This window comes from Salvelinus namaycush, chromosome 2, assembly GCF_016432855.1.
Source record: "Salvelinus namaycush isolate Seneca chromosome 2, SaNama_1.0, whole genome shotgun sequence".
Classification (NCBI taxonomy): domain Eukaryota; kingdom Metazoa; phylum Chordata; class Actinopteri; order Salmoniformes; family Salmonidae; genus Salvelinus; species Salvelinus namaycush.
The window spans coordinates 29,668,304-29,694,358 of NC_052308.1; the positions used below are offsets into that span (position 1 = coordinate 29,668,304).

A 26,055-nucleotide genomic window follows, 5' to 3' on the forward strand; every position below is an offset into this window, starting at 1 on the left:
AATTAAATACATTTTTCATTTAGATCTTGAAGCTGAGTGGGGTGTGTTTGGGCACTACAGGGTGGTGGACCCCTAGGGACAGGACTGGGTGATCCAGCTATATTGTGTGAAGTAAAAATAGCTCTACAGTACTATTCTATGAGATTAATTATATGGAGGACGTGCTGTTTCTGTGTGTTATTGTATATTTGAGGTGTACGTGGGTTTTTTCATGTTTGTTTTTTTGTTTCCAAACCTTTCCCTTCGGAATTAAAAAAAAATCAAGGTGGGAACTGGGAAGGAAATTGTGTTGGGAGAGTTGAGTTATTGACTAGACTGGTGGGGGTCGGGCTTAGGCTGGCTCGTCAGTCTGTGTGAAATTTGAAATACAGGATGTCTTAAAGACAATGAAAAGTCTGTATTTTTCAGGAAATGTTCATTGGTTAAGGCTATTGGTTAAATGTGCAACCAAATATTTATTATTTGAATGACCTTTGATCTAGTTCAGTCTAATTACTCCCTCAAACATATTTAATAATGATCTCTTACCTAGCTTAAAGACTGCAGGCATTTTTGCTTACTTTTTATTCTGAATAGAGACCGCATATTGGATTGTGTAAAAATGCAGGAAATTAGCTTTAGATGCACCCAAAAATTGCGGTGCCCCTGATAAAAATAAATAAAAAACAAATGGATTTACAAAAGATGACACATTGGAAACACATTTGTGAACAGTATGTTCAAACAGGGTTTAACTAATACAAATGAAATCATCAATATATAGTAGCTACCAATATCATCCCCAGAGTACTATACCTAACATGACTGGAAGACTGACTACAGGGAGGAGCTTTCATGGATGCTGGAACCTCAATAGCTTGGTAAGCTTGCTATATAAGGAAATCCATCTTTGAGACTGTGCACCTATTTATTGGATCATTGCTTGGCTATGATGAAGATCATTCTGCTTGTCACTCTGGGGGTTACCCTGTTCTGTCAGGGCTACAGCAGTAAGTATGGGACAAAGTATAATCTAGATAATTGTTATTTGTACATTTAATTAGTATCACTTAAAATGCAATGTAATATACCTGTTCAAATATAATAGAACTTTGTAAGTATAACTGAAAGTACATCACATGGGTTAAGTGCAGGCCTATTATACTGCTGATGTATAATCTATTCACAGATCTCTTCCCTTTGAGTAATGCACCTTTTTTATTTTACTTCCTCTGGTGAGTTTATCTCATGTAGATCAATATCATTCATCAGTGTGTAACAATTTGCTCTGTGTGTATATCCAGACACCCTGGACACCTGGGTCCAGGGTCGCTGTGGCTGGGCTGGGCAGACCGAACAAAAGCTGTTAATGTAACACAGCCTGTGAGCGCTATGGAGAATGTTGCTCTAACTATGAAAGCTTCTGCAAAGGTGAGTGACAGTAAGCAACTCAGTCAGTGCAGGTTGTTTTTTACAATGGTAAAAACTGTCTGAAAGAAATCTGCCTAATGTATTGAATTATCAATACATTAGGCAGTTAATAGGAAGTGTCCAACCCTATTCTAAGCAATTCACCTTGTTAGTCAGTTAGAATAGTTTTGTCCATTTGTAAAGTATTCCTTTGTTTATTGGCTCTAAGCCTAGTTAAATTATATATGAACTCTACCAAAATAGCCAAAAGCTTAGCACATCATAGTTATTTCATGTCAACAGAAGCAGGGTGTAAACTGTTCTCTCTTGTTCCTTTTCTCTATCTTGCTCCACATCCTGCAAGGGCCGTTGTGACGAGAAGTACAACTCTCAGAACAAGTGCCACTGCAACTCGAAGTGCTCCCAGTATGACAACTGCTGCAATGACTATGCAGCCCTCTGTAATGGTGAGAGGGTACTGTGGCATTCTGATCTGGAGGTATGCAAACAAAACCATGTCCCTGAAACATATCCCACTGTCTACTACACCTAGGCACAGTTCATTTGAATCTGTTATCAGTTTGAATTGGCCTTTTTTACATCCCGGGCAATTCTCCACAACTGGTGAAATTCACATAGTGGTCAAGGGTGATCACAGTTGACCATACAGATACTCCTGCATCATATCTGAAAGAGTCCTTACTACACAACCTTTGTGAACAAAATCAAAATCAACATACTGGCTCAATATTAGACCAGTCAGCTATTCACCTTGCTGTGGGCCATAGAGGCAGGATGGTTCACTAGTGTTTGAATCAGGGTGCCCTCAGTCTTTTTACAGCAGGATAATGGATGTGTGTGTTTGGCCAGTAGAGGTCATTGTTGTGTAATGTAAATTGTCACTAATCATGCACATCACAACAATCTTCAATAGGCTCCTTATGTGAAACACAGGACTCGGCAGTTCATACCACTTTTAGACATTATTGTTAAAATGTACATTTAAGCTAAAACATATTAATTATGACTTCTCCTCTAAGCACCCGCTCCAGGATTGTCCTGCCAGGGCCGCTGTGGGGAGAAATACAACTCTCAGAACAAGTGCCACTGCAACACCAAGTGAAGAGATCACAACAACTGCTGCAGCGACTACACCTCCCTCTGTGGAAATGGCTTAATTGTTACTCAAACTGTTACACCAAATTGATTACAACCCTGGTACTGTATTTGTCCTGTAGTACATTATAACGAGTTAATGACCCACAACAACATCGAAATGACCCATGAAATGTTAAAACAATGTCATTACTTCTCTGTGCTACAACAGTACAATGATTATTCATGTAAACAGTTCCCCATGTTTCTGATACTGTATGTTCTATGGGTGGGAGGCTATTTTAGGTTCTATGGGTAGCAGTCCCTAAAATATAGTGTTCCTTTCCTGTGTCTGTTAGGCTCTGGTGGTGGAGATACCGGCAGTAACATCACGGATCCAGTCTCTGTCTAAAGCTCTGTATGCTCTGGACTCCAACAAGCCCTCTGCGTCAGAGCTGATCATTGACTCCCAGGCCAGAGTGCCCATCTCCCAGACCTGCTCCCAGAACGACCTTTGTTCTCTTATTCCTCTCTTCCTCTGTCTCTTATGTTATTTTTTTCTCTCTCACTATATCTTCATCCCTCTTTCTGTCACTGTCCAACCTCCCCCTTCTCTCTGCCCCTTGCTCTATTTCTTTCTCTCTCTCTGACCTATATCCTGACTGTGTTGTCTTCCATCCAGGCTGTTCCAGTTCCTGGACGAGGCATCTCTGTTCTCCAAGCCGTCATATGTTAGAGGGCCTCCCGAGTGGCGCAGCGGCGTCACCACAGACCCAGGTTCGCCTGTTCATACCGCTATCATCCAGAAGGTGAGGTCAGTACAAGTGCATCAAAGCTGGGACCGAGAGATTGAAAAACAGCTTATATCTCAAGGCCATCAGACTGCTAAGCTATCACTAACTCAGAAGGGCTGCTACCTACATTGAGATCCAATCACAGGACACTTTAATAAATGGATCACTAGTCACTTTAAACAATGCCACTTTAATAATGTTTACATATTGTACATTACTCATATCACATGTATATACTGTATATTATACCATCTATTGCACCTTGCCTATGCCACTCGGCCATCGCTCATCCATATACTTATATGTACATACTCTCATTCACCCCTTTAGATTTGTGTGTATTAGGTAGTTGTTGGGAATTGTTAGATTACTTGTTGATATTACTGCACTGTCGGAACTAGAAGCACAAGCATTTCGCTACACTCGCATTAACATCTGCTAACCATGTGTATGTGACCAATAAAATTAGATTTGAATTTGATTTGATTTACAAGTAGGCTGTAATTGTGAATAAAAATGTGTTCTTATCCGACTTGCTTATTTAAATAAAAAACAAAGAATATGCTGCCTTCATGGCCCTGCAGGACAACTACAAGAGGAACATAGGCACCACTGAGGACTTTACCACCCAGCAGCTGGCTGAGTAGGACACCTTCCTCAGGGAGACCATGTCCAACTGAGCTGGGCAGAGAGCTCGCTCTTCACCAAGAGTATTTACAGTGCCTAATGAAAGTCTACACACCCCTTGCACAGTCTTTGCCTTTTGCTACTGTTGTACACAACCTACTCTACATTTCCAAAGTTAAAGAAAAATGATAGAAAATGTTCCTAATTAATCCAATCAAATTTTATTTGTCACATGCGCCGAATACAACAGGCATTGGCACCTTACAGTGAAATGCTTACTTACTTAGTCTGGGTAGCCATTTGATTAGCTGTTCAGGAGTCTTATGGCTTGGGGGTAGAAGCTGTTTAGAAGCCTCTTGGACCTAGACTTGGCGATCCGGTACCGCTTGCCGTGCAGTAGCAGAGAGAACAGTCTATGACTAGGGTGGCTGAAGTCTTTGACCATTTTTAGGGCTTTCCTCTGACACTGCCTGGTATAGAGGTCCTGGATGGCAGGAAGCTTGGCCCCAGTGATGTACTTTGTTATGAAAGGTTTGGGAATCGCTTCCTTTTAGATGGTTGTAGAATTTAACAGCTCTTTTCTGGATTTTGATAATTAGTGGGTATCAGCCTAATTCTGCTCTGCATGCATTATTTAGTGTTTTACATTGTACACAGAGGATATTTTTTGCATAATTGTGCATGCAGAGTCTCAATTTGGTGTTTGTCCCATTTTGTGAATTCTTGGTTGGTGAGCAGACCCCAGACCTCACAACCATAAATGGCAATGGGTTCTGTAACTGATTCAAGTATCTTTAGCCAGATCCTAATTTGTATGTCGAATTTTATCTTCCTTTTGTTCACTCTCTCTCTTTCTAAGTGGACTTCCTACCCTGATGTTCTTGGGATGCAGTTTATGTGGGATGGCTACTTTAATAACCTGTTATGGCTGCAAGGGGCAGTATTGAGTAGCCAGTTAAATCGTGCCCATTTCAAACGGCCTCGTACTCAATTCTTGCTCGTACAATATGCATATTATTATTACTATTGGATAGAAAACACTCTCTAGTTTCTAAAACCGTTTGAATTATTTCTCTGAGTGAAACAGAACTCATTCTGCAGCACATTTCCTGACCAGGAAGTGGAATGTCAGAAATCGATGCTCTGTTCAACTTCCTGCCTATACATGGGCATGATACGTAAGAGTCTACGTACACTTCATACACCTTCCCCTGGTTGTCAAGAGGCGGTGAGAGAAGAAATTTCGTGTTTATCTTGGTCTGAGGTGGAATTAAAGCTCTTTGTATGACGTGACCGTCCATTTCCTGTTTCTGGAGCGCGCGAAAGGGGACATGGATTTGCCTTCTGTTTAGCTGTCGTTATGGACGACTAACATCTCCGGTTTAGATTTTATTTGATACATGTGACCATATCATCGTAAAGTATGTTTTTTCAATATAGTTTAATCAGATTATTGACATTTTTTCGGGAGTTTTGCCGTGTTCCGTTCTCTGACTTTGTTGACGTTGGAGAGATCCGTGCCACTTGGCAAGTGCCCATGCTAAATCAAGAGGGAAATTTGCCGTTCCAGATCCAAACAACGACTGTTCTGGACAAAGGACACCTTGTCCAACATTCTGACGGAAGATCACCAAAAGTAAGAAACATTTTATGATGCTATTTCTAATATCTGTCGTGCATGTGAACTGGTCGTGGGCGCCCAAGTGTTTCTGGCTATTGTGGCTACGCTAATATAACGCTATATTGTGTTTTCGCTGTAAAACACTTGATAAATCGGAAATATTGTCTGGAATCACAAGATGCCTGTCTTTCAATTGCTGTACACTATGTATTTTTCAGAAATGTTTTATGATGAGTAATTAGGTATTTGACGTTGGTGTCTGTAAATATTATGGCTGTTTTCGGTGCAATTTCTGATTGTAGCTGAAATGTAAACTATGATTTATACCTGAAATATGCAAATTTTTCGAACAAAACATATGCTATACAATAAATATGTTATCAGACTGTCATCTGATGAAGTTGTTTCTTGGTTAGTGGCTATTTATATCTTTATTTGGTCGAATTTGTGATAGCTACTGATGGAGTAAAAAACTGATGGAGTAAGAATAGTGGTGTCTTTTGCTAACGTGGTTAGCTAATAGATTTACATATTGTGTCTTCCCTGTAAAACATTTTAAAAATCGGACATGTTGGCTTGATTCACAAGATGTGTACCTTTCATCTGGTGTCTTGGACTTGTTAATGTGTGAAAGTTAAATATTTTAAAAATATATATTTTGAATTTCGCGCCCTGCACTTGAGCTGGATGTTGTCATAAGTGTACCGGTGTCGGGCTGCACCCCAAACAGGTTTTAAGCAGGTTGGTTCTGCCATCATTGGCTGCAGTTCTGAGTTTGACTTGGCCAAGTACAGTCTTTGCTACATCACCTGTCCAGGGAAACAGTGAGTACTCTTTGTGTGTGTGTGTCAATTCTTTTTCATTATCTACCAAAGATGATGTACACACAATTCAAAGCCATTGCTGTTCTCCATTTCCATCCATTTTGGACCGTGTGTCACATTATGTCTCATTATGCTTGTGTACAGTCGTGGCCAAAAGTTTTGAGAATGACACAAATATTAATTTACACAAAGTTTGCTGCCTCATTGTCTTTAGATATTTTTGTCGGATGTTACTATGGAATACTGAAGTATAATTACAAGCATTTTATAAGTGTCAAAGGCTTTTATTGACAATTACATGAAGTTGATGCAAAGAGTCAATATTTGCAGTGTTGACCCTTCTTTTTCAAGACCTCTGCAATCCGCCCTGGCATGCTGTCAATTAACTTCTGGGCCACATCCTGACTGATGGCAGCCCATTCTTGCACAATCAATGCTTGGAGTTTGTCAGAACTTGTGGGTTTTTGTTTGTTCACCCGCCTCTTCAGGATTGACCACAAGTTCTCAATGGGATTAAGGTCTGGGGAGTTTCCTGGCCATGGACCTAAAATATCGATGTTTTGTTCCCCGAGCCACTTAGTTATACATTTTACCTTATGGCAAGGTGATCCATCATGCTGGAAAAGGCATTGTTCGTCACCAAACTGTTCCTGGACGGTTGGGAGAAGTTGCTCTCGGAGGATGTGTTTGTACCATTCTTTATTCATGGCTGTGTTCTTAGGCAAAATTGTGAGTGAGCCCACTCCCTTGGCTGAGAAGCAACCCCACACATGAATGGTCTCAGGATGCTTTACTGTTGGCATGACACAAGACTGATGGTAGCACTCACCTTGTCTTCTCCGGACAAGCTTTTTTCCAGATGCCCCAAACAATCGGAAAGGGGATTCATCAGAGAAAATGACTTTACCCCAGTCCTCAGCAGTCCAATCCCTGTACCTTTTGCAGAATATCAGTCTGTCCCTGATGTTTTTCCTGGAGAGAAGTGGCTTCTTTGCTGCCTTTCTTGACACCAGGCTATCCTCCAAAAGTCTTCGCCTCACTGTGCGTGCAGATGCACTCACACCTGCCTGCTGCCATTCCTACTTTCTTGGGCGCCCTGAAGCCTTCTTCACAACAATTGAACCGCTCTCCTTGAAGTTCTTGATGATCCGATAAATGGTTGATTTAGGTGCAATCTTACTGGCAGCAATATCCTTGCCTGTGAAGCCCTTTTTGTGCAAAGCAATGATGACGGCACGTGTTTCCTTGCAGGTAACCATAATTGACAGAGGAAGAACAATGATTCCAAGCACCACCCTCCTTTTGAAGCTTCCAGTCTGTTATTCGAACTCAATCAGCATGACAGAGTGATCTCCAGCCTTGTACTCGTCAGCACTCACACCTTTGTTAACGAGAGAATCACTGACATGATCTCAGCTGGTCCTTTTGTGGCAGGGCTGAAATGCAGTGGAAATGTTTTGGAGGGATTCAGTTCATTTGCATGGCAAAGAGGGACTTTGCAATTAATTGCAATTCATCTGATCACTCTTCATAACATTCTGGAGTATATGCAAATTGCCATTATACAAACTGAGGCAGCAGACATTGTGAAAATGTATATTTGTGTCACTCTCAAAACTTTTGGCAACGACTGTATATGTGTGTTTGTGCTTGTTGCCATTGAGTGTTATGTTTTCATCTGGTTTTCTTTGTCCAGGTGTAAACAGAGCCTGGGAGGGAAGCCACTGGTGATCCAGACCTACACCTGGGAAAACTCCTCCTATGGGAATGGGAAGAAGTACATCGGCTCCGCCTTCCCTGCCACGCCCTAGAACTGAAGCACACAGCAGCCACTCAGCATTCAACAAGCTAGCAACAGTCTGCCAATCACATCCTGCATCAAACTCAACAATGTCCAATCTTAGTCCTGATACATAAGAGCATTTCATTATTTGTATTTGTAAATGGGTTACATTTTTGTAAATGGGACAATTCATGTATGAATGTTTTGCGCTCACTATAAATGTATCGCAGACATTCAGCATTTAGATTGATATTTGAAGGCAAATTTCATGCGTCAGCGGAGACTGCATTTTGTAAACACTGTATATATCTGCTCAATCGGAAATTACATTGGCATTTCTATTGCGCAATCTATAGCTTCAGCAATACAGATTGAATATAGCCCTTAGTCAAGCAATGAAGAAATCTGCAGGGTATGAGAATCCCATGCACTCCTGAGGGCATGATCAAACTATGCCCAACGGGGCTGAAAATTGGCATTTACACGCTCCTATAGCGGGCACATGGGGACACCCCACCACTAAGAGCATGTGTGCATCTGACACAATCGCTTACTGTCTTACCCCCCCAAAAAAAAAAGCAAAAAAAAAAAAGCAGTCTCCTGCACCCCTCACCAATAAATGAATGGAAACGAATGGAAACAAAAACACATTTAGCAGATCCTATTCTGCTTGACCTACTCCAAACAGTACCCACTAGCTAAACCTGTTCCTATCAGCTGTCTGTAAAGCCCTGTGTGTCCCACCCCAGCTGGGGGTGAGGATCTGCGTGTGTGTGAGGCTGCTTCCAGCTGGGATGGGGGGTCGAGTTTACCCTTTCACTCATCCAGGGTGACTAACGGGATAAACTCTGGGTCTGCCGACAGGACAGGGGGACACACTTGCACCCCTGTTTAAAGAAAGTATTAGAGGAGATGGATCTGCCTTAGATCCCATTGTCCCCCGGTATGTGTGCGTCCGTGCCAAGTGAGAACACAAGGCCAGTCACTTCATACAAAAACCACGTCTTTCAGGAATTCATCTGATTTGGGCCTCAACAAATGGGCCGAATCTCACATCGACCTGACAATAACGATACGCTCTGTGAGTAATTTCCCCAGTTCAGTTTTGTCAGACCATATTACATTTTCTGGGCCGGCGACTCTGAAAAGTAGAAGAGTAAATGTCCTCTCTTTTTATACCCGAAATGGAATCAAATTAAACCACAGTGGGGCGAGTGAGAGAAAAAGATTCAATTGTTCCTTTTGTCGCTCTCACAACTTCATAATCGAATTATAGCTGGCCACCCGCCAACCCCCCCACAGATAGCCCCCAAATGGGCTCCCCCTGGCAGATATAGTAGCCACCTGACTTTTGTTTTGTAATTATATTATCCCGCTCTCTTTAGCGTGTCGTGGCTAATGGCTGAGCGGGCCAGTCCAGCTGCACATGCAGAAACAAAGCTGCTTATGGGGCCAGACAATAGGCTCGTGGAAAAGGGACGCCTGAAGGCGGTCGGCCAATGAGCACGCACCGCAGGGGGCCAACGGGGGGTTTAGGGAAGGGTTAAGAGGGTTTGGGGTGTAGCTGGGGGGGTGTCTATTTTTGTGGCCCTGTGGAGTGGCCTCATCAATGGGATGGTTGGTATAAGGACACATGGTCCAGATCACCAGAACGTTTAGGGCTTAGGTTGGAGGGAGGTTCAAGTGTGGCTCAGTGTAACTTCCAAGCTGATGAGGGACCATGAAACTCAGAGTAACTTTCATTCTCTGGAGGTCTGTTTGTCTTTCTGAACGCTCAATAATAAACAATATGATCAGCCTATTGTCCTCCCTCCTCAAAACATCAAAAGTATTTGGAGAGAATGTAGGTGATGGGATGGTTGGGCCCACAATTATTACATAAAGAGGTGATATGTTATTCTCAAATAAATTGTAAAAAAACAACAACCAAAAATCTATTGCACATTGTAATAGCATCATTTCTGATACATGATATTGTGAATAAAAGTGTTTACAACTTGATTATAGTTCCACATGCAGTCTTTCCAGACAAATCGCGACACCCAACCCCCCACCAACACACACACACATCTAAGTGCTCTCTCCTCATTCCCAACTAGGGTATCAAGATTTCTCATAGGACTCCCTGTCTGACAGATGGACACAGCCCCCTCTCCCTACTGTAACTGAAAACAGGAGCGCTGGGGATTCAGGAAGAGGTTGTGTGTGTGTGTGTGTGTGCTTTCTGCAGCTGAAGCTGCTGCCCTCTCAAGCAAACATACAAGCATACCTACGCAAGGCAAGGCAAGGTGAGGAGGGAGAGTCCTTAGGGGTCAATGTTAGGTCAGGTGAGAATACAAGTGCATCTGAGCCGCTAGCAGATAGTTACTGAACGAGTAAAAAGGGGGAAGAGGAAAGAAGTATGAACCATCTGTCAGAAAAGTTCTTAGTGCATGACCAACACCAAGGGGACTAAGGAACATGACAGCAATCATATCTACCTCTTTACCACTTGTGGAATAGGGATATTTCTCCCTCTTTAATGTTGCTCCAGCTATATTTTGCTCCAGATAAATTGAAATGTGTGAAAATTAAAGACAACAAAAAAATTGATGAATTGAACGTGAGAAAAGTGGCAGCTTGTCTTCATATCTAAATGGCATATGTTTATTTTTGTCTTGTTTTGTGTCACCCATAGTTTGCTTTTGAGTCTGCCAAAGTGAGGCTATTCCCACTCTGGGGAAGAGCAAGGCCTGGCTCAGTTATTCCCATTCTGGGCTGCAGGTGTGGAGTAGGACAGGCATTGACCCAGAGGGAGAGGAGGGGGATGGTGGGGGGGCTGGGGAGTGTGAAACACATCCGTTGGGTGCACAGACAGTCCCCCCATCCAACCCCTCACTCACCTCTCCCTCCAACATGAGCACATGTGATTCTTTCTCTCATGGGACAGTAGCACTTCCCTCCATCTCTCTCTATCTTTCCCTCACACAATCACACACACACTGTGTATCTATTGAAGGTAAAGTCTATACAGAGATGAACATACATTTTTAAAGCATAATTGTAAAATAATTCACAGAATGAGGAAATAAAATGCTCTGTATAACCCACATAATTCGAATCATTCTATTTCTATGGTATAACCTACCTACTTCTAGAGTTGGCTAAATTAGTAGGCCAACTTGCTACGCAAGTAACAGCCCACTTGTAGCTAGATGACCTATGTCTCTATTCGGTTAGTTTGTTCTGTCTTTCACCTCAGGACTTCACTATGCAGGCGCCGCGCCTGTCCCGTCTCGTGAGGGGTGTCTCTGGAGCACTATTTAATTAGCGTAATTGGGTGCAATGAGCTCACGCCCGACGCCAATATCGGTTCAGCAAACTCGGATGTATGAATGGACGGGGGAATGGCGCAAACACCTGCTCACGCGCAACCGCAAGCTGTCACAATCGGTTAAGCTCGCAGAGCATCTCACTCTATGCTAAAGTTGCACTGCTTATTTGTTGATACTGACTGATAATACAAATTGTTCAAATAAAAACTATTGCAACTATGAACATGTTCTAATGTAGTGCCGCAATAATGTTATGGGCCATAAGAGCTTAGACCTGCAGGCTATCAATCTAATTAAAACGATTTTGTTCACACGCACACACACACACACACACACACACACACACACACACACACACACACACACACACACACACACACACACACACACACACACACACACACACACACACACACAACTAGTGAACTTTTTTTGTTCATGACATTGGCCACGGGCCGGGCCACGCGCGCGCTCGAGCGCAGATTAATTGGATGCGAGAGGATGAGGGAGCGAGAGGAGGAGCTTGTCTGTCGGTTGGACGCTAAAACCCAGGGCCCCTGGGGAGTGAACTGCAGAGAGGCGTCACTGGGATGGAACACTGACAACTGCGAAGGAGACGCAGGGGAGAAAGTTAAAGATTGAGTGCTTTAGGCTAGTTGAGATAGTAACCTGTAGGCTAAGCCCGCTCAACAGCCAATAACAACTCACAGGAGGTCCTTGGGAGCGTTATTTCAAATATCAGGTAGGCCAACCTCATCTGTTTCATTTCCAATGAATGTCAATGTTTCTTTCTCCAAAGATCATAGTCTATTTCGAATAGCATAGGCCTATTGGAATAGTAATAATTGACTATTCTAATATTTTAATAATATTTATGTGAAGTTGAATGTGAAATGTGAAATGTTGACCATTTCTAAATTGGTAGGGTAGCCTAGTAGGTTATTGTTTGACATTTTCGAAATGTTGGGTTAGGCCCATAGGTTATTCGGCTAAGTAACGGGAATGAGGCATAGGCTACAGACATATTAATTAGATAGGCTACAGACAGATTAATAAATAGTTATCAATTTAGGATTCTTAAGAACTGCGACATGATCATTAGGCACTAGGCTACTGTTCTTAAAATGTGCCTGGCATAATCTTAAAGGAAAACGTTAACCGGTGTAAGCCTACTTAAAGTGCCAATCAGCAGTTGAAACAATAACAAAGCGTTTTCCCTCGCCCCTGTTTCTGTAAAAAGCTGAAGGATGGGGCTGGAGAAATGTAACCAATCTCCAATTCTTAGACAGAGCTATGAATGCAAGGACTGAGCATCTATGATATCAAAATGATAGGTTTAACCATGTTTTGAAGCTATATAGTGTTTGTTTACATTTACTTTGTTTACAAACATTGGAGTAAAACAAACATATATTTTGGGTTTTGAAGGGGTGTGACAGTTGAACTAAGCTCATGAGGCATTTATAAGTTATATTCTTCAAGAATCAGTGGGTACATATCATTCATTTATAAGTCCAAAGAATGGATGTGGCAACTGCAGATTTTCCCTTTAAATCGAAACAGGGATTATTTATCCAAAGACAGCCTAAACCTGGGTTTCCCCACCTGCTCAGCCTGCTTCAGAATCACTTTGGTCATCAGCTTGTTGCTAAAATGGTCATAATCATTGCTGACATAGCTGGGAAATATCTCAATAAAGAAACAACATATTAATGATTTTAGGCTAATAATTGTATGAAAGTAGCCTATGCTATAGATTATCATTCATCAAACTAAATTATGGTGTGGAATAAAAATCAATGACACACACGAAATTGTGGACAAATCACTTAAAACCTAGTTTCCAATAGGCCTATAGACCTGGGATCGGCATCGGACGTTTTTGTTTCTCCCCAAATGTTTTTTGCCTCAACAAAAAAAGATTTAAAGTTTTTGGTCTGTACAATCACCAGGAATTCACCCAAGTATTCCCACGAATAAAAACAGAGACGTGATCGTGTAATTATTGTTATTTTCAAATATATATATATAAATATATATATATAAATAGATATATAAAATATAGATCTAAATATCTTTGGGCTTAGTTGTGGTCAATTTGCAGTGTAGAAATTATTTTCCGGCCCCCCGACCATCCACTTCGACAAAAATCGACCATGGCCAAATCTAGTTGCCTACCCCTGCTATAGAGGATCTAATAGGCTAAATTAAGATCATTTTCTAGAACTCCCCAAATAGATCACTTATGGGCAAACCTACTGTGAAAATTCCTAGTGAAATCTAGCCTATCATCGCCGTAATCATAAACACAATTTGTTGCAGAGTTATAAATAGATTTTTCTGAGTTTCCTGTTACTGATCCGGGAATGTAGTCTAACCTTGAGTTAATCCCATGTTGCTGCTTCATCCATGGAGGGAGCAAATCCCGCAATGGCCCAGATTGAGAGTGCATCCCGGTGTCCGCCGCAACCTAAAAGCGAGGAATTACAGAGTTTTGAAGTCCCCCGAGATCAAGTCTCCCCTCGGATTAAAATAATCCATGTAGGCTACGCACGCTGTTTGCAGACAAACAGATTACATGTGAAAGCAGCATGTTTCATGAAAATCTTAAAACATAAAATCCCTAAAATATTCAAAGAACCCCCAAAGCACTGTACCAAACCGGTAATCAAAGGCCTTAGCTTAGACAATTGATTGTGGGTCTAAGTAGATTGTAGAGTAAGCAGGCTAAGGCTAGTCCTGACCTAATTACTCATGAACAGACAACATAAACATAAAACTAAATTACGTGAGATTTTTGTTCTGGGTCAAGCGAGATCAGTCCTGATCTAGCGCTCACCTTGAGGCTACTACAGTAGGCCACACAAGTTCATTAAAACTCATTTGGCTGTGGGATAAAACTGCTACAAATAGACTGGTCTGGTCCTCAAGACCAGCTAGGGTCAATGTCCCAGCATCAATAGGTCTATCAGTAGAAAACTTACTCTCAATTCACATCAGCTTTGGACAGGATAGACAAAACAAGTCAAAGGGTAAAGTTGTGATGAGCCTCGTTTTCTTAGTACAAAATATTTGATAAAAAGTGTATATGTTAAGGTCAGAACTGTTGCTAATGTTGGTGTGTTGTTTCCAGGAGACCATGATGGCCAGTTCGTACGGAAGGCCCAGCGAGGGGGCGGAGCTAGTCAGCTCTCTGGAGTGGATGGATGATGACGTGAGCTCCCCAGACGGAGACAAGCCAATCAAAGCGCAGCGCTACAGACCAGGCGGAATGGGCCACCTGGGCAGGGAGCTGGGCAGCGAGGATATGGAGGAGGATGAGGAGGAGGAGGAAGAGGAGGGCCAGGGAGACGGGAACGCTCCCAAACGCCGAGGGCCCAAGAGGAAAAGAATGACCAAAGCCCGGCAGGAGCGCTTCAAGGCGCGACGTGTGAAGGCTAATGCCCGGGAGCGCTCAAGGATGCACGGGCTGAACGACGCGCTGGAGAACCTGCGCAGCATCATGCCCTGCCACTCCAAGACTCAGAAACTGTCCAAAATCGAGACCCTGCGGCTGGCCCGAAACTACATCTGTGCCCTGTCTGAAGCCCTGGAAGGGGACCAGTCCACGGAGAGCAGGGCCTTCATGGAGACCCTGTGTGAAGGTCTCTCCCAGCCCACCAGCAACTTGGTGGCTGGCTGTCTGCAGCTCGGGCCTGGGGGTTTTGTTGAGGAGAGGCCTGAGGACAGGAATGGGGGGAGAGGAGGGCCCACAGTCCTGGGAGGGGTGGGGATGGCCGTTAGACCAATCAGCTACTCCTCCCCCGGCCTGCCCAGCCCGCCCTATGGCACATTGGACTCCGCCCACCTGCTCCATCTGAGGGGGATGAAAGGAGGGGCTTACGAGAGCCACTCCCCTATTGACTGTAACACCCCTCCCTACGACGGCCCCCCAACACCCCCGCTCAGCATCGGCAGTAACCTGGTGCCCAAGCAGTCCTCTCCCCACTACCTCCCCCCTCACCACTACCCCCCCTCCTCCATGGGCCTGTACCAGAGCGCCCGCTACGAGCTGCCCCTGGAGATGCCCTATGACTCGTACCACCCTCCTCACATGGCACCCCCGCAGATGGGAACGGTCTATGGGGATTAAGGGCCAGAGCGGACAGATGGGGCAGATGTTACTCTCTCCAACAACACAACAGTCACCCTGCCCCAACTGGCTTCATCTAAACCTATGACTGAGGTGTTGGGAGAAATCAGACTTTGGTACTGAACACTGTGAAAGCATCCCATCGTTGTGAACAACTGGGTAGTGCTGTTGTGGACTGTTGTTTACATTTGTGTACTGTAAAGGTTAGGGCTCAACACTGTCAATGTCTGCTCATGATTGACTTTAAACCAGTTGTTTGCTGCGGTTGTTTCTGAACGCCGATTAGGTTAAAAGGCACCCACAACTTGACCATTTCCAAGGGGTTCCTATTCCTAGTTCCTATTGGTGGAAAGGCTGTCTTGAAGAAAGATTTCAGCTTGACCGCTATGACCACATTATGACCACATTATGAGCACTTCTGACCAGCACTGGGAACATGAAACAGATCATTCACATTAATGCATTATACATTTATTTATTATCCTATTTAATATTTATATGAATTGCTGTTAGTAATGCTGTGTTTATCCTTTTTATATGTGTTTGGTCTTGGCCTTCTCTATTTGTGCTGTCCTTGTTACATTGTTGACTGACTCTGACAGTGTATCTGTTATCTCTCTGTGTCCATTTCTCCTTTGTTTTGTGTTCTTTCCTGTTTCACACTGAAAAGAGATTCTCATATAATACTGCTGGTGTAATGTTGCTGATGACCAGGGGGAAAACTGCCCATGAGGAAATGAGAAATGTCTGCTGTTGTAATGAATAGAACAAATATAAATTCCAAAATGTGATTGAAGTTGAACTCTCAGCCAGGTGGATCTTATTAATGGACATTCCTAAATGAAATATATGTATATGTTGTATGATATTCTGTCCAGACACTTTCTCCATTGCCAAATATGTTCCTTTAAATGTACAAATGTTCCTCGAGCTGAAAACGTTGGGATTGTATTTTTTAACAAACATTTTATGAATTAAAACAATGTAAACTAAGTTTTCTTGTGTGAAATTCTGAAAGTGAGTTTGCTTAGATGAAAAAACTGTCTTGTTAGGTCAAAAGACAGTCAAGGACCAACTGCAATTAGGGTGTTTGCAGGTAGTGGGAGGGAGTGATATGTGAGAGTATGGACAGGTTGTAACACACAATGAGAGAGGTGAGAGGGAGTAGAGAAGATGACGGGGGGGGGGGGGGGGGGGGTTCTAATGAGAGAGGTGAGAGGGAGTAGAGAAGATGACGGGGGGGGGGGGGGGGTTCTAATGAGAGTACTTCTGTGACTACTGTTATTATGCTACCACCCCCTGAGAAAATCCTTTTCCCACACACGCCCACACACGCACACACACAAACACACACACACACACCCCTAGGCTTACAGGTGGAGACCAGAAAGGGAGTGAGAAACGAGCATGCAACAGAGAGAGAGAAGGAGAGAGAGAGAGGAGAAAGAGCGCTAAAGAGAGAGAAGAAGAGAGAGCGATAAAGAGAGAGAGAAGGAGAGAGAGTGATAAAGAGAGAGAGCGAAGGAGAGAGAGCGATAAAGAGAGAGAGAAGGAGAGAGAGCGATAAAGAGAGAGAGAAGGAGAGAGAGAAATAAAGAGAGAGAGGAGAGAGAGCGATAAAGAGAGAGAGAAGGAGAGAGAGCGATAAAGAGAGAGAGAGAGGAGAGAGAGAAATAAAGAGAGATAGGAGAGAGAGCGATAAAGAGAGAGAGAAGGAGAGGGAGCGATAAAGAGAGAGAGAAGGAGAGAGAGCGATAAAGAGAGAGAGAAGGAGAGAGAGCGATAAAGAGAGAGAGAAGGAGAGAGAGCGATAAAGAGAGAGAGAATGAGAGATAGAAATAAAGAGAGAGGAGAGAGAGCGATAAAGAGAGAGAGAGAAGGAGAGAGAGCGATAAAGAGAGAGAGAAGGAGAGAGAGAAATAAAGAGAGAGGAGAGAGAGCGATAAAGAGAGAGAGAGGAGAGAGAGAAATAAAGAGAGAGGAGAGAGAGCGATAAAGAGAGAGAGAGGAGAGAGAGAAGGAGAGAGAGCGAGGAGAGAGAGCATAAAGAGAGAGAGGAGAGAGAGCGATAAAGAGATAGAGAGAAGGAGAGAGAGCGATAAAGAGAGAGAGAGAGCGATAAAGAGAGAGAGAGCGATAAAGAGAGAGAGAGAGAGAGAAAGAGAGAGACATGAAAAATGGAGATGCATAAAGGGGAGTTTTGCTGTTATATGGCCACTGTGGGTCCATTGTAAATGCAGCCTGTTCTTTCTCTTGACCCCTGACCCTGCATTGTGCTGAGGTTGCTGGCTCTGGAGGGAAAGACAGCTGGGAGAAACAGAGGGGAGGGACATTTCTCTGACAGACAGCTAGGGGGGCCAAATGCACGGGAGGGTGAGCTACACCCCCTCATAAACCCGCCTACAACCAATCCCATCCCTCTTCATTCAGCATTGGAATGACACATAACTTTGCTCACACGCACGCACACACATACACGCACAGACACACGCACACACATACATAGACAGGTGGAAGATGGTAATGCAACGAGCATTTGTGCGAGGGTGTGTGTATTGGGTGTGTGTTGCTGGGCAGACATTATTCAGAAGCTGTCTGGCATTTGAACAATTGAAACCTCTAAAAAGCTGTGTGGTTCTCAAGAAGACAATAAAGGTTATTGTGGGTGAATGTTGAAGGATGAGGGGATTGTCTTGATAGCAAGTCAGCCAACAATATATTGGGGGGGGGGGGGGGGGGGTGAGAGGAAGAGAGATGAAGAGAGGAAGACAGGAAGAGAGAGAGAGAAAAAACAAAGAGAGCGAGAGAGAGTGTGGGAGACAGAGAGCGTCCCTGCTCACTCTTCACTGAGAGACATGATGACACTGTCACTAACAGTGGAGTCCATCTGCCCTCACTCTCAGTGTATAAAGATCAGAAACCTCTTGTGAACAAATATTTCATACCAAGCAGACAATAGATATTATACCTTCACTGTATGTCTCACTGATAGGCAGAGTGAAGGTTATGAAATCTTACTTTACAAAGAAATGTCAACAGACAAGCCAAGTTGCCCTCCTCCTTTTTTTCTCTTACATCATTCAAGCCGCTCCCACTCTTTCCTTCTCGACTCTTCCCACTCTCCTCCCTCAACTTCATCTCTCATCTCTCTCTCCATCTTTTGGTTTAGCTACACTAATCCATTGGCTGGCTCTTAATGAAAGAGTGGATGTGCGGAGCTGGATTGCAGCAGGATGAAGTTTGGTGATTAAGATGGCTGGCCTCATAGGGCAGAGAGGGAGGCTTTCGCTGTTGTAATAATCCTGTACTATTCAACTGGGCTCAGTTCTCTCGCACGCACACACGCACACACGCACGCACACACGCACGCACACACGCACGCACGCACGCACACACACACACACACACGCAAGCATGCACACACACACGCACGCACGCACGCACGCGCGCGCGCGCGCGCATGCACGCACACACACGCACACACACACTAATACAAACTAACACACACCAGGCGGGTGATGTAGCAGGGGGTTGGGGGGGCACAACACAGGGATGAGGCAGGAGGGGGCAGGGACGGTGTGCAGGGTGTGTGTGCGTGTGTGGGGTGAGAGGGGTTTAGGTGTTAAAGAGCTGTGAATGGTTGTGGGAGCGGGGCGTGTTGACTCTGACCCTGATGACCCCCCTCCACCCCACAGTTTCTTCACTGTAGAGTTGACCGAAAGAGGAACAGGAGAGAAGGGACAGATGGGCTCTTTTACTGGAGGAAAGCAATGGAGTGACATGAGAAGACCCGAGAGAGAGGGAGAGTTAACATGAACACATGAGCACTGTGGGGATGAGCAAGAGAGGGATGAGTAAAAGGGAGATAAGAGAAGAGAGACAAAGAGAAGAGAGAGAATGTGAACGCGAGAGAGAGAGAAAGAAAGAGTGGAATAGAGGGAAAGAGTATAAGATCTATAATCAGTCGCTAGTGTAATCAGTCGCTAGTGTAATCACATTTTGCTGCCTTAAAATTTAATCTAAAATGTACATAGCGATCTACACAACCTACTCCAAATTAAAAATAAATAATAATTAAGATGTATTTAGTGCATATGGTGGAAGCACCTTTGGCAGACATCACAATTGTGAATAATTTTGAATAAGATTCTACCAACCTTGCACAATTCTTAGAGCACCTGGATTCACCTGGTCAGTCTACACTCTTAGAAAAACGGGTTCCAAATGGGTTCTTCAGCTGACCCCATAGGATAACTCTTTTTGGTTCCAGGTAGAACCCTTTTTGGTTCCAGATTGTCACGGATCCCTCCGGAACTTTCATTAAGCACACCTGTCCCCTATTCCCACTGATTAGTACTTGTATAAGTGTGCCCTTTAGTTTCCATTGGGCTGTCCATTATTGTTCCAATGTCCGTTGGTGCGTGTGATTACCTGTGCTGTGTATTTTGGGCTTTCGTACCCTTGTGGATTGGGCAGATGATTACGGGTCTCGTCCCGTGTGTTAATCATTGTGCGTGTGTGTATTTATTCGAGGTACTCCTCGCTCTTTGTTTGGGTTTCAACCCGGTGTTTTGTGTACGTGCTTGTTTGGTCTTCGTCCCCGTGCCCTTAGACGGCACGCCGTAATTTGGGTACAATAGAAAAAACTATTACGCATTCCTGCACCTGTCTCCCGATTCTTCATGCCAACGTGACACAGGTAGAACTCTTTTGGGTTCCATGTAGAACCCTCTGTGTAAAGGGTTCTACATGGAACTCAAATGGGTTCTACCTAGAATGAAAAGGGGTTCTGCTATGGGGACAGCCAAATAACTATTTTAGGAGTGTATGTAATGGAAAGAGCAGGTGTTCTTAATGTGTTGTATACTCAGTGTATATCCATTGCTTTTGTCAAAATTGCTCAAGCTCAGAAAATTTGGTTACAAATCATTGATGGACAGCAATATTCAAACCTTGTCTCAGATTTTCAAGCAGATTTAAGTCAAGACTGAGACTGGACCATTCAAGAGCACCCAACACCACTTGGAAAGCCATTCTGGTGTGTCTGCATTAAAAGTGAAAAATAAAACTCTCTAGGTTTTCAGAAAATTATGGTGGGTTTTCCTCTAACTTTCTGCCTGGGCGTTGCTCATTTATACAGATGTATGATCTTATTAATTTGATCACTCTTTTGCTACAGACAATGTTCCTGTAAAGCAGGAAATGCAAACTTGTGGTGTATTTTAGTTTTAAAAAGGCTTCTAAAGTTTAATTTCCACTTTATAATGTCGCACTTGATTTGCCCTCATTATGAATGTATCAACCCCTACAAAAATCTCTATTAATTATAATCCACATAGTAATTCACATTTCTTGTTGCTGCATGATTATTTCCCTGCTATAGTAAACTAGCTCAAATTAAGATCCTACATCTGTATTTATTTTGATCCTGACAAACTCCCCAGTCCTTCCCAGTGACAAGCATACCCAAAACATGATGCTGCCACCACAATACTTGAAAATACAGAGGATCAACAACATTGCATTCACTCCACATTATTGGCCCATATGACAAAGTTAAAAGAATTTAAAAAATCACTCCAAATCATCTACTCTGTTTTCAACAAGGCCATTAAGAAGACAACATTGTAACGGAATTCCTCCTCCTCTTCATACGAAGAGGAGGAGTAGTGATTCGACCAAAATGCAGCGTGGTTATATGACATAATGATTTATTCAACAAGACGAAGACGAAACGAAATACACTTTGATAAACTACAAAACAAATAAACGATGTAGACAGACCTGGACACGAACTTACATATAACGTGAAGAACGCATGAACAGGAAACAGACTACATACAAAACGAACGAACGAACGATACCGAAACAGTCCCGTGTGGCGCGACAAACACAGACACAGGAGACAACCACCCACAACAATCAATGTGAAAACACCTACCTTAATATGGCTCTCAATCAGAGGAAATGAAAACCACCTGCCTCTAATTGAGAGCCATATCAGGTCACCCATTTACCAACATAGAAACACAAAACATAGACTGCCCACCCAAACTCACGTCCTGACCAACTAACACATACAAAACTAACAGAAAACAGGTCAGGAACGTGACAAACATGGCAAATACAACGTTTTGGCCTAAATAAAAAACTACAGGTTTGGGTCAAATCCAATACAACACAACAGAGAGAAACCCTCTGTATTTTCAAGTATTGTGGTGGCAGCATCATGTTATGGGAATGCTTGTCACCGGCAAGGACTGGGGAGTTTGTCAGGATCAAAATAAATATTAAAGGAGCAAAGCCAATGTAAATATTTAGAGGAAAACCTGCTTCAGTCTTTTGAAAACCTAACACTGGGGTAGTTTTATTTTTCAATTGGACAGTTACACAAATGTTAAATACACTTAAAGAGGTGTAGAGTGTTCCTGAATGGAACTGATCTTAAATCTGCTTGAAAATCATTTTGACAAAAAAATGGATATATGTTGCCCTAAGTGTTGGTAGAATCTTAGAAAAAATTATTCACAGCTGTAATGGCTGCCAAAGGTGCTTTGCTTTCACCAAGTATTCACTCTGGGGTGTGAAGACAAATGCAATCAAGACATGTCTTACAATAGGTTTTTTATTGATTTGGAAAATGTTCTATAATAGTTTTCTCTTTCAAAATGTGGAGTAGGTTTGGTAGATCTGTAGGAAAAAAATCTAATTTAATCCCTTTTCAGATCAAATTTGAAGGCAGCAAAATGTAAAGACAGAGCAAGGGGTGTGTAGACTTTCACAAGGCACTATATTTCTATCCAAGAGGAGGCCCAATTGTCTGTCTGTCTGTCTGTCTATCCAACCTCTGTACTGGCTTGAGATGAGACCACCCACTGAGAGGTCAGTTTACTGTGGTTATTAGGTCATCTGGGTTCAGGGGTCAGGGGTGGGAGTGGTCTAAGAGCTTCTTGGTGGTCAGTTTCATCACATCATCCACTTGAGTACTAACAATCTATGCTGTTACACAATATTTACATCAAATGTGCACCCAGTCCAATATAGATGTCAGTTCAGTATTAGATCATGTTGGAGCAGAGGAGATATATTTGAAACCGTAATCCTGATATAAACGGACATCCCACGCTTGGCTTGAGCGAAATATATTGCTTTGTTTTTACAAGGATTAACATAAGCCTCTCTCTGTGTGTGTGTGTGTGTGTGTGTGGGGGGGGGGGGGGGGGGGGGGTAAATGTGCTAGCTCTGATGCTTGTTCTTCTGAACTTCAAGCACAATGAAACACACATACAGAGTCAACATTGACTATTGATCACTCTGATCAGAGAGAGAGGCTGATCAGTATGTGAGAAAACAGGGGAAGAGGAGGGAGGAGTGATAGAGAGGTGAATGTGGGGGAATGGAGTTAGATTGGTGGTCTTGGAGTAACAGATTGTGCAGGGCCATCGTGTTTAGAGGTTCTGTATTCATGATTCTCTGAGTGAAATATTGGCTGGTGACACCTGTCAGTTGTTGTGTATTTAAATTATATGATATGCAGTACCGGTTCCAGGCATAAGTGGTATTTTAGGGCCCCCGGCTGCTAGGGGGCCCCCGACCCCCAAAAATACTTTAATTATTATTTGTTTTACCTCTGTCAGGGTCTCAACGTACTATTGAGAGTGATAATAGTACAATACACAAGGTGCAATATTGAAATTTGGTTGGTAATTTTCTCTTGTTATGTCAGTCACTGACAGTCACTCAATTAGCTACAGTATGTCAGCTAAAATGTATTTGATTGGTAGTTAGTCTAGCCAGCTATCTAAACTTGCAGTAATCATGGCCGAATACTGACTGGGAACGCAGGGCATGTGCCCAGGGGCCCTGACCTCCAGGGGGCCAAATTGATTTTGTTAGTCATTCTAACTCAGATATCATATTAACATGGCATGTAATGACTTTTGTAATGACTTGCAAAATGTGTAAAATTGCAGAAAACTTGCTTAAAAACTGCAAACATTTCTCTCCACCAGGTGGCAAAATGGGTAGAATTGCAGGAAATTAGCTGTAAAACAAACAAAAAATGATCTCTCTGCCACATAGCAAAATGTAACGTCCTGACCAGAGTTCTTATGTGTTTTGCTTGTTTAGTGTTCGTCAGGACGTGAGCTGGGTGGGAATTCTATGTTGTGTTTCTAGTTTGTCTGTTTCTGTGTCCAGCCTAATATGGTACTCAATCAGAGGCAGCTGTCAATCGTTGTCCCTGATTGAGAATCATATATAGGAGGCTTGTTTTGTGTTGGGATTTTGTGGGTGATTGTTTCCTGTCTTCTGTCTTTGTGTTCTGCACCAGATAGGACTGTTTCGGTTTTCACATTTCTTGTTTTGTTGTTTGTAGTGTTCTAATATATTCTTTATTAAATCATGTTGAACACTAGCCGTGCTGCGTTTTGGTCCTCTCCTTCATCCCAGGAAGAAAACCGTTACAGAATCACCCAACATACTAGGACCAAGCAGCGTGGCAACGGGCAGCAGCGACAGCAGCAGCGGGACCAGGAGAAATGGACTTGGGAGGACGTTTTGGACGGCAAGGGTTGCTACACATGGGAGGAGATCCTGGCTGGAAAGGATCGCCTCCCATGGGAACAGCTGGAGGCAGCTAGGAGAGCAGAGGTAACCGGAGAGAGGAATCGGCGTTATGAAGGTACGCGGCTAGCACGGAAACCCGAGAAGAAATTCAAAAAATGTCTTGGGGGGGGGCTAAAGGGTAGTGTGGCGAAGTCAGGTAGGAGACCTGGGCCCACTTCTCATGCTTACCGTGAAGAGCGGGAGTACGGGCAGACACCGTGTTATGCGGAAGAGCGCACGGTGTCTCCTGTACGTGTGCATAGCCCGGTGCGGGTTATTCCCCCTCCCCGCACTGGCCGGGCTAGATTGAGCGTTGAGCCAAGTGCCATGAAGCCGGCTCAACATATCTGGCCTCCAGTACGTCTCCTAGGGCCGGTGTACATGGCACCAGCCTTACGCATGGTGTCCCCGGTTTGCCTACACAGCCCAGTGCGGGTTATTCCACCTCCCCGCATTGGTCGGGCTACGGGGAGCATGCAACCAGGTAAGGTTGGGCAGGCTCAGTGCTCAAGGGAGCCAGTACACCTGCACGGTCCGGTATATCCGGCGCCACCTTCCCGCCCCAGCCCAGTACCTCCAGTTCCAGCACCCCGCACTCGCCTTATGGTGCGTGGCCCCAGCCCAGTACCACCAGTGCCTACACCACGCACCAGGCTTCCAGTGCGTCTCCAGAGCCCTGTTCCTCCTCCACGCACTCTCCCTATGGTGCGTGTCTCCAGCCCAGTGCCTCCAGTTCCGGTACCACGCACCAGGCCTATAGTGCGCTTTGAGAGTCCAGTGTGCCCTGTTCCTGCTCCCCGCACTAGCCTTGAGGTGCGTGTCTCCAGTCCGGTACCACCAGTTCCGGCACCACGCACCAGGCCTACTGTGCGTCTCAGCAGGTCAGAGTCGGCCGTCTGCCCAACGCCGCCTGCACTGCTCGTTTGCTCAACGCCGCCTGTACTGCTCGTCTGCCCAGCGCCGTCTGAACTGCCTGCCTGCCCAGCGCCGTCTGAGCTATCCGTCTGCCCAGTGCCGTCTGAGCCATCCGTCTGCCCAGTGCCGTCTGAGCCATCCGTCTGCCCAGTGCCGTCTGAGCCATCCGTCTGCCAGAGCCGCCAGAGCCGCCAGCCAGTCATGAGCCGCCAGCCAGTCATGAGCCGCCAGCCAGTCATGAGCCGCCAGCCAGTCATGAGCCGCCAGCCAGTCATGAGCCGCCCTCCAGTCATGAGCCGCCCTCCAGTCATGAGCCGCCCTCCAGTCATGAGCCGCCCTCCAGTCATGAGCCGCCACTCAGTCATGAGCCGCCCTCCAGTCATGAGCCGCCCTCCAGTCCGGAGCTGCCACTCAGTCCGGAGCTGCCACTCAGTCCGGAGCTGCCACTCAGTCCGGAGCTGCCACTCAGTCCGGAGCTGCCCTTCAGTCCAGAGCTGCCTCTCTGTCCGGAGCTGCTTTTCAGTCCGGAGCTGCCCCTCTGTCGTGAGCTGCCCCTCTGTCGTGAGCTACCTCTCTGTCGTGAGCTACCTCTCTGTCGTGAGCTACCTCTCTGTCTTGAGCTACCTCTCTGTCTTGAGCTACCTCTCTGTCTTGAGCTACCTCTCTGTCCTGAGCTACCTCTCTGTCGTGAGCTACCTCTCTGTCTTGAGCTACCTCTCTGTCTTGAGCTACCTCTCTGTCTTGAGCTACCTCGCTGTCCTGAGCTACCTCTCTGTCCTGAGCTATCTCCTCTATCTAGGGGGGGCCTTGGTGAAGGTTCCTAGACCAAGGTCGGGGGCGAGGGTCGCCACTCAAAGGACGCTAAGGAGGGGGACAAAGACAGTGGTAGAGTGGTGTCCTCGTCCTGCGCCGGAGCCGCCACCGCGGACAGATGCCCACCCAGACCCTCCTCTT

The 26,055-nt window shown here is 44.5% G+C and overlaps 2 protein-coding genes across 2 annotated transcripts; both read left to right on the top strand.

Moving 5' to 3' along the window:
* Positions 1 to 931: 931 nt before the first annotated feature.
* Positions 932 to 8,641, top strand: endou (endonuclease, polyU-specific). The gene is given in 9 exon segments (XM_038964754.1): positions 932 to 989; positions 1,284 to 1,333; positions 1,335 to 1,413; positions 1,737 to 1,888; positions 2,886 to 3,130; positions 3,167 to 3,293; positions 4,765 to 4,814; positions 6,258 to 6,350; positions 8,047 to 8,641. Coding segments are annotated over 9 exon segments (969 nt in total). The 3' UTR covers positions 8,162 to 8,641.
* A 5,945-nt stretch (positions 8,642 to 14,586) lies between these two features.
* LOC120025242 (neurogenic differentiation factor 4-like) lies at positions 14,587 to 15,579 on the top strand. The gene has a single exon (XM_038969728.1). The coding sequence runs from the start codon at positions 14,587 to 14,589 to the stop codon at positions 15,577 to 15,579; it is 993 nt and encodes a 330-aa protein (XP_038825656.1).
* The last annotated feature ends 10,476 nt before the right edge of the window (positions 15,580 to 26,055 follow it).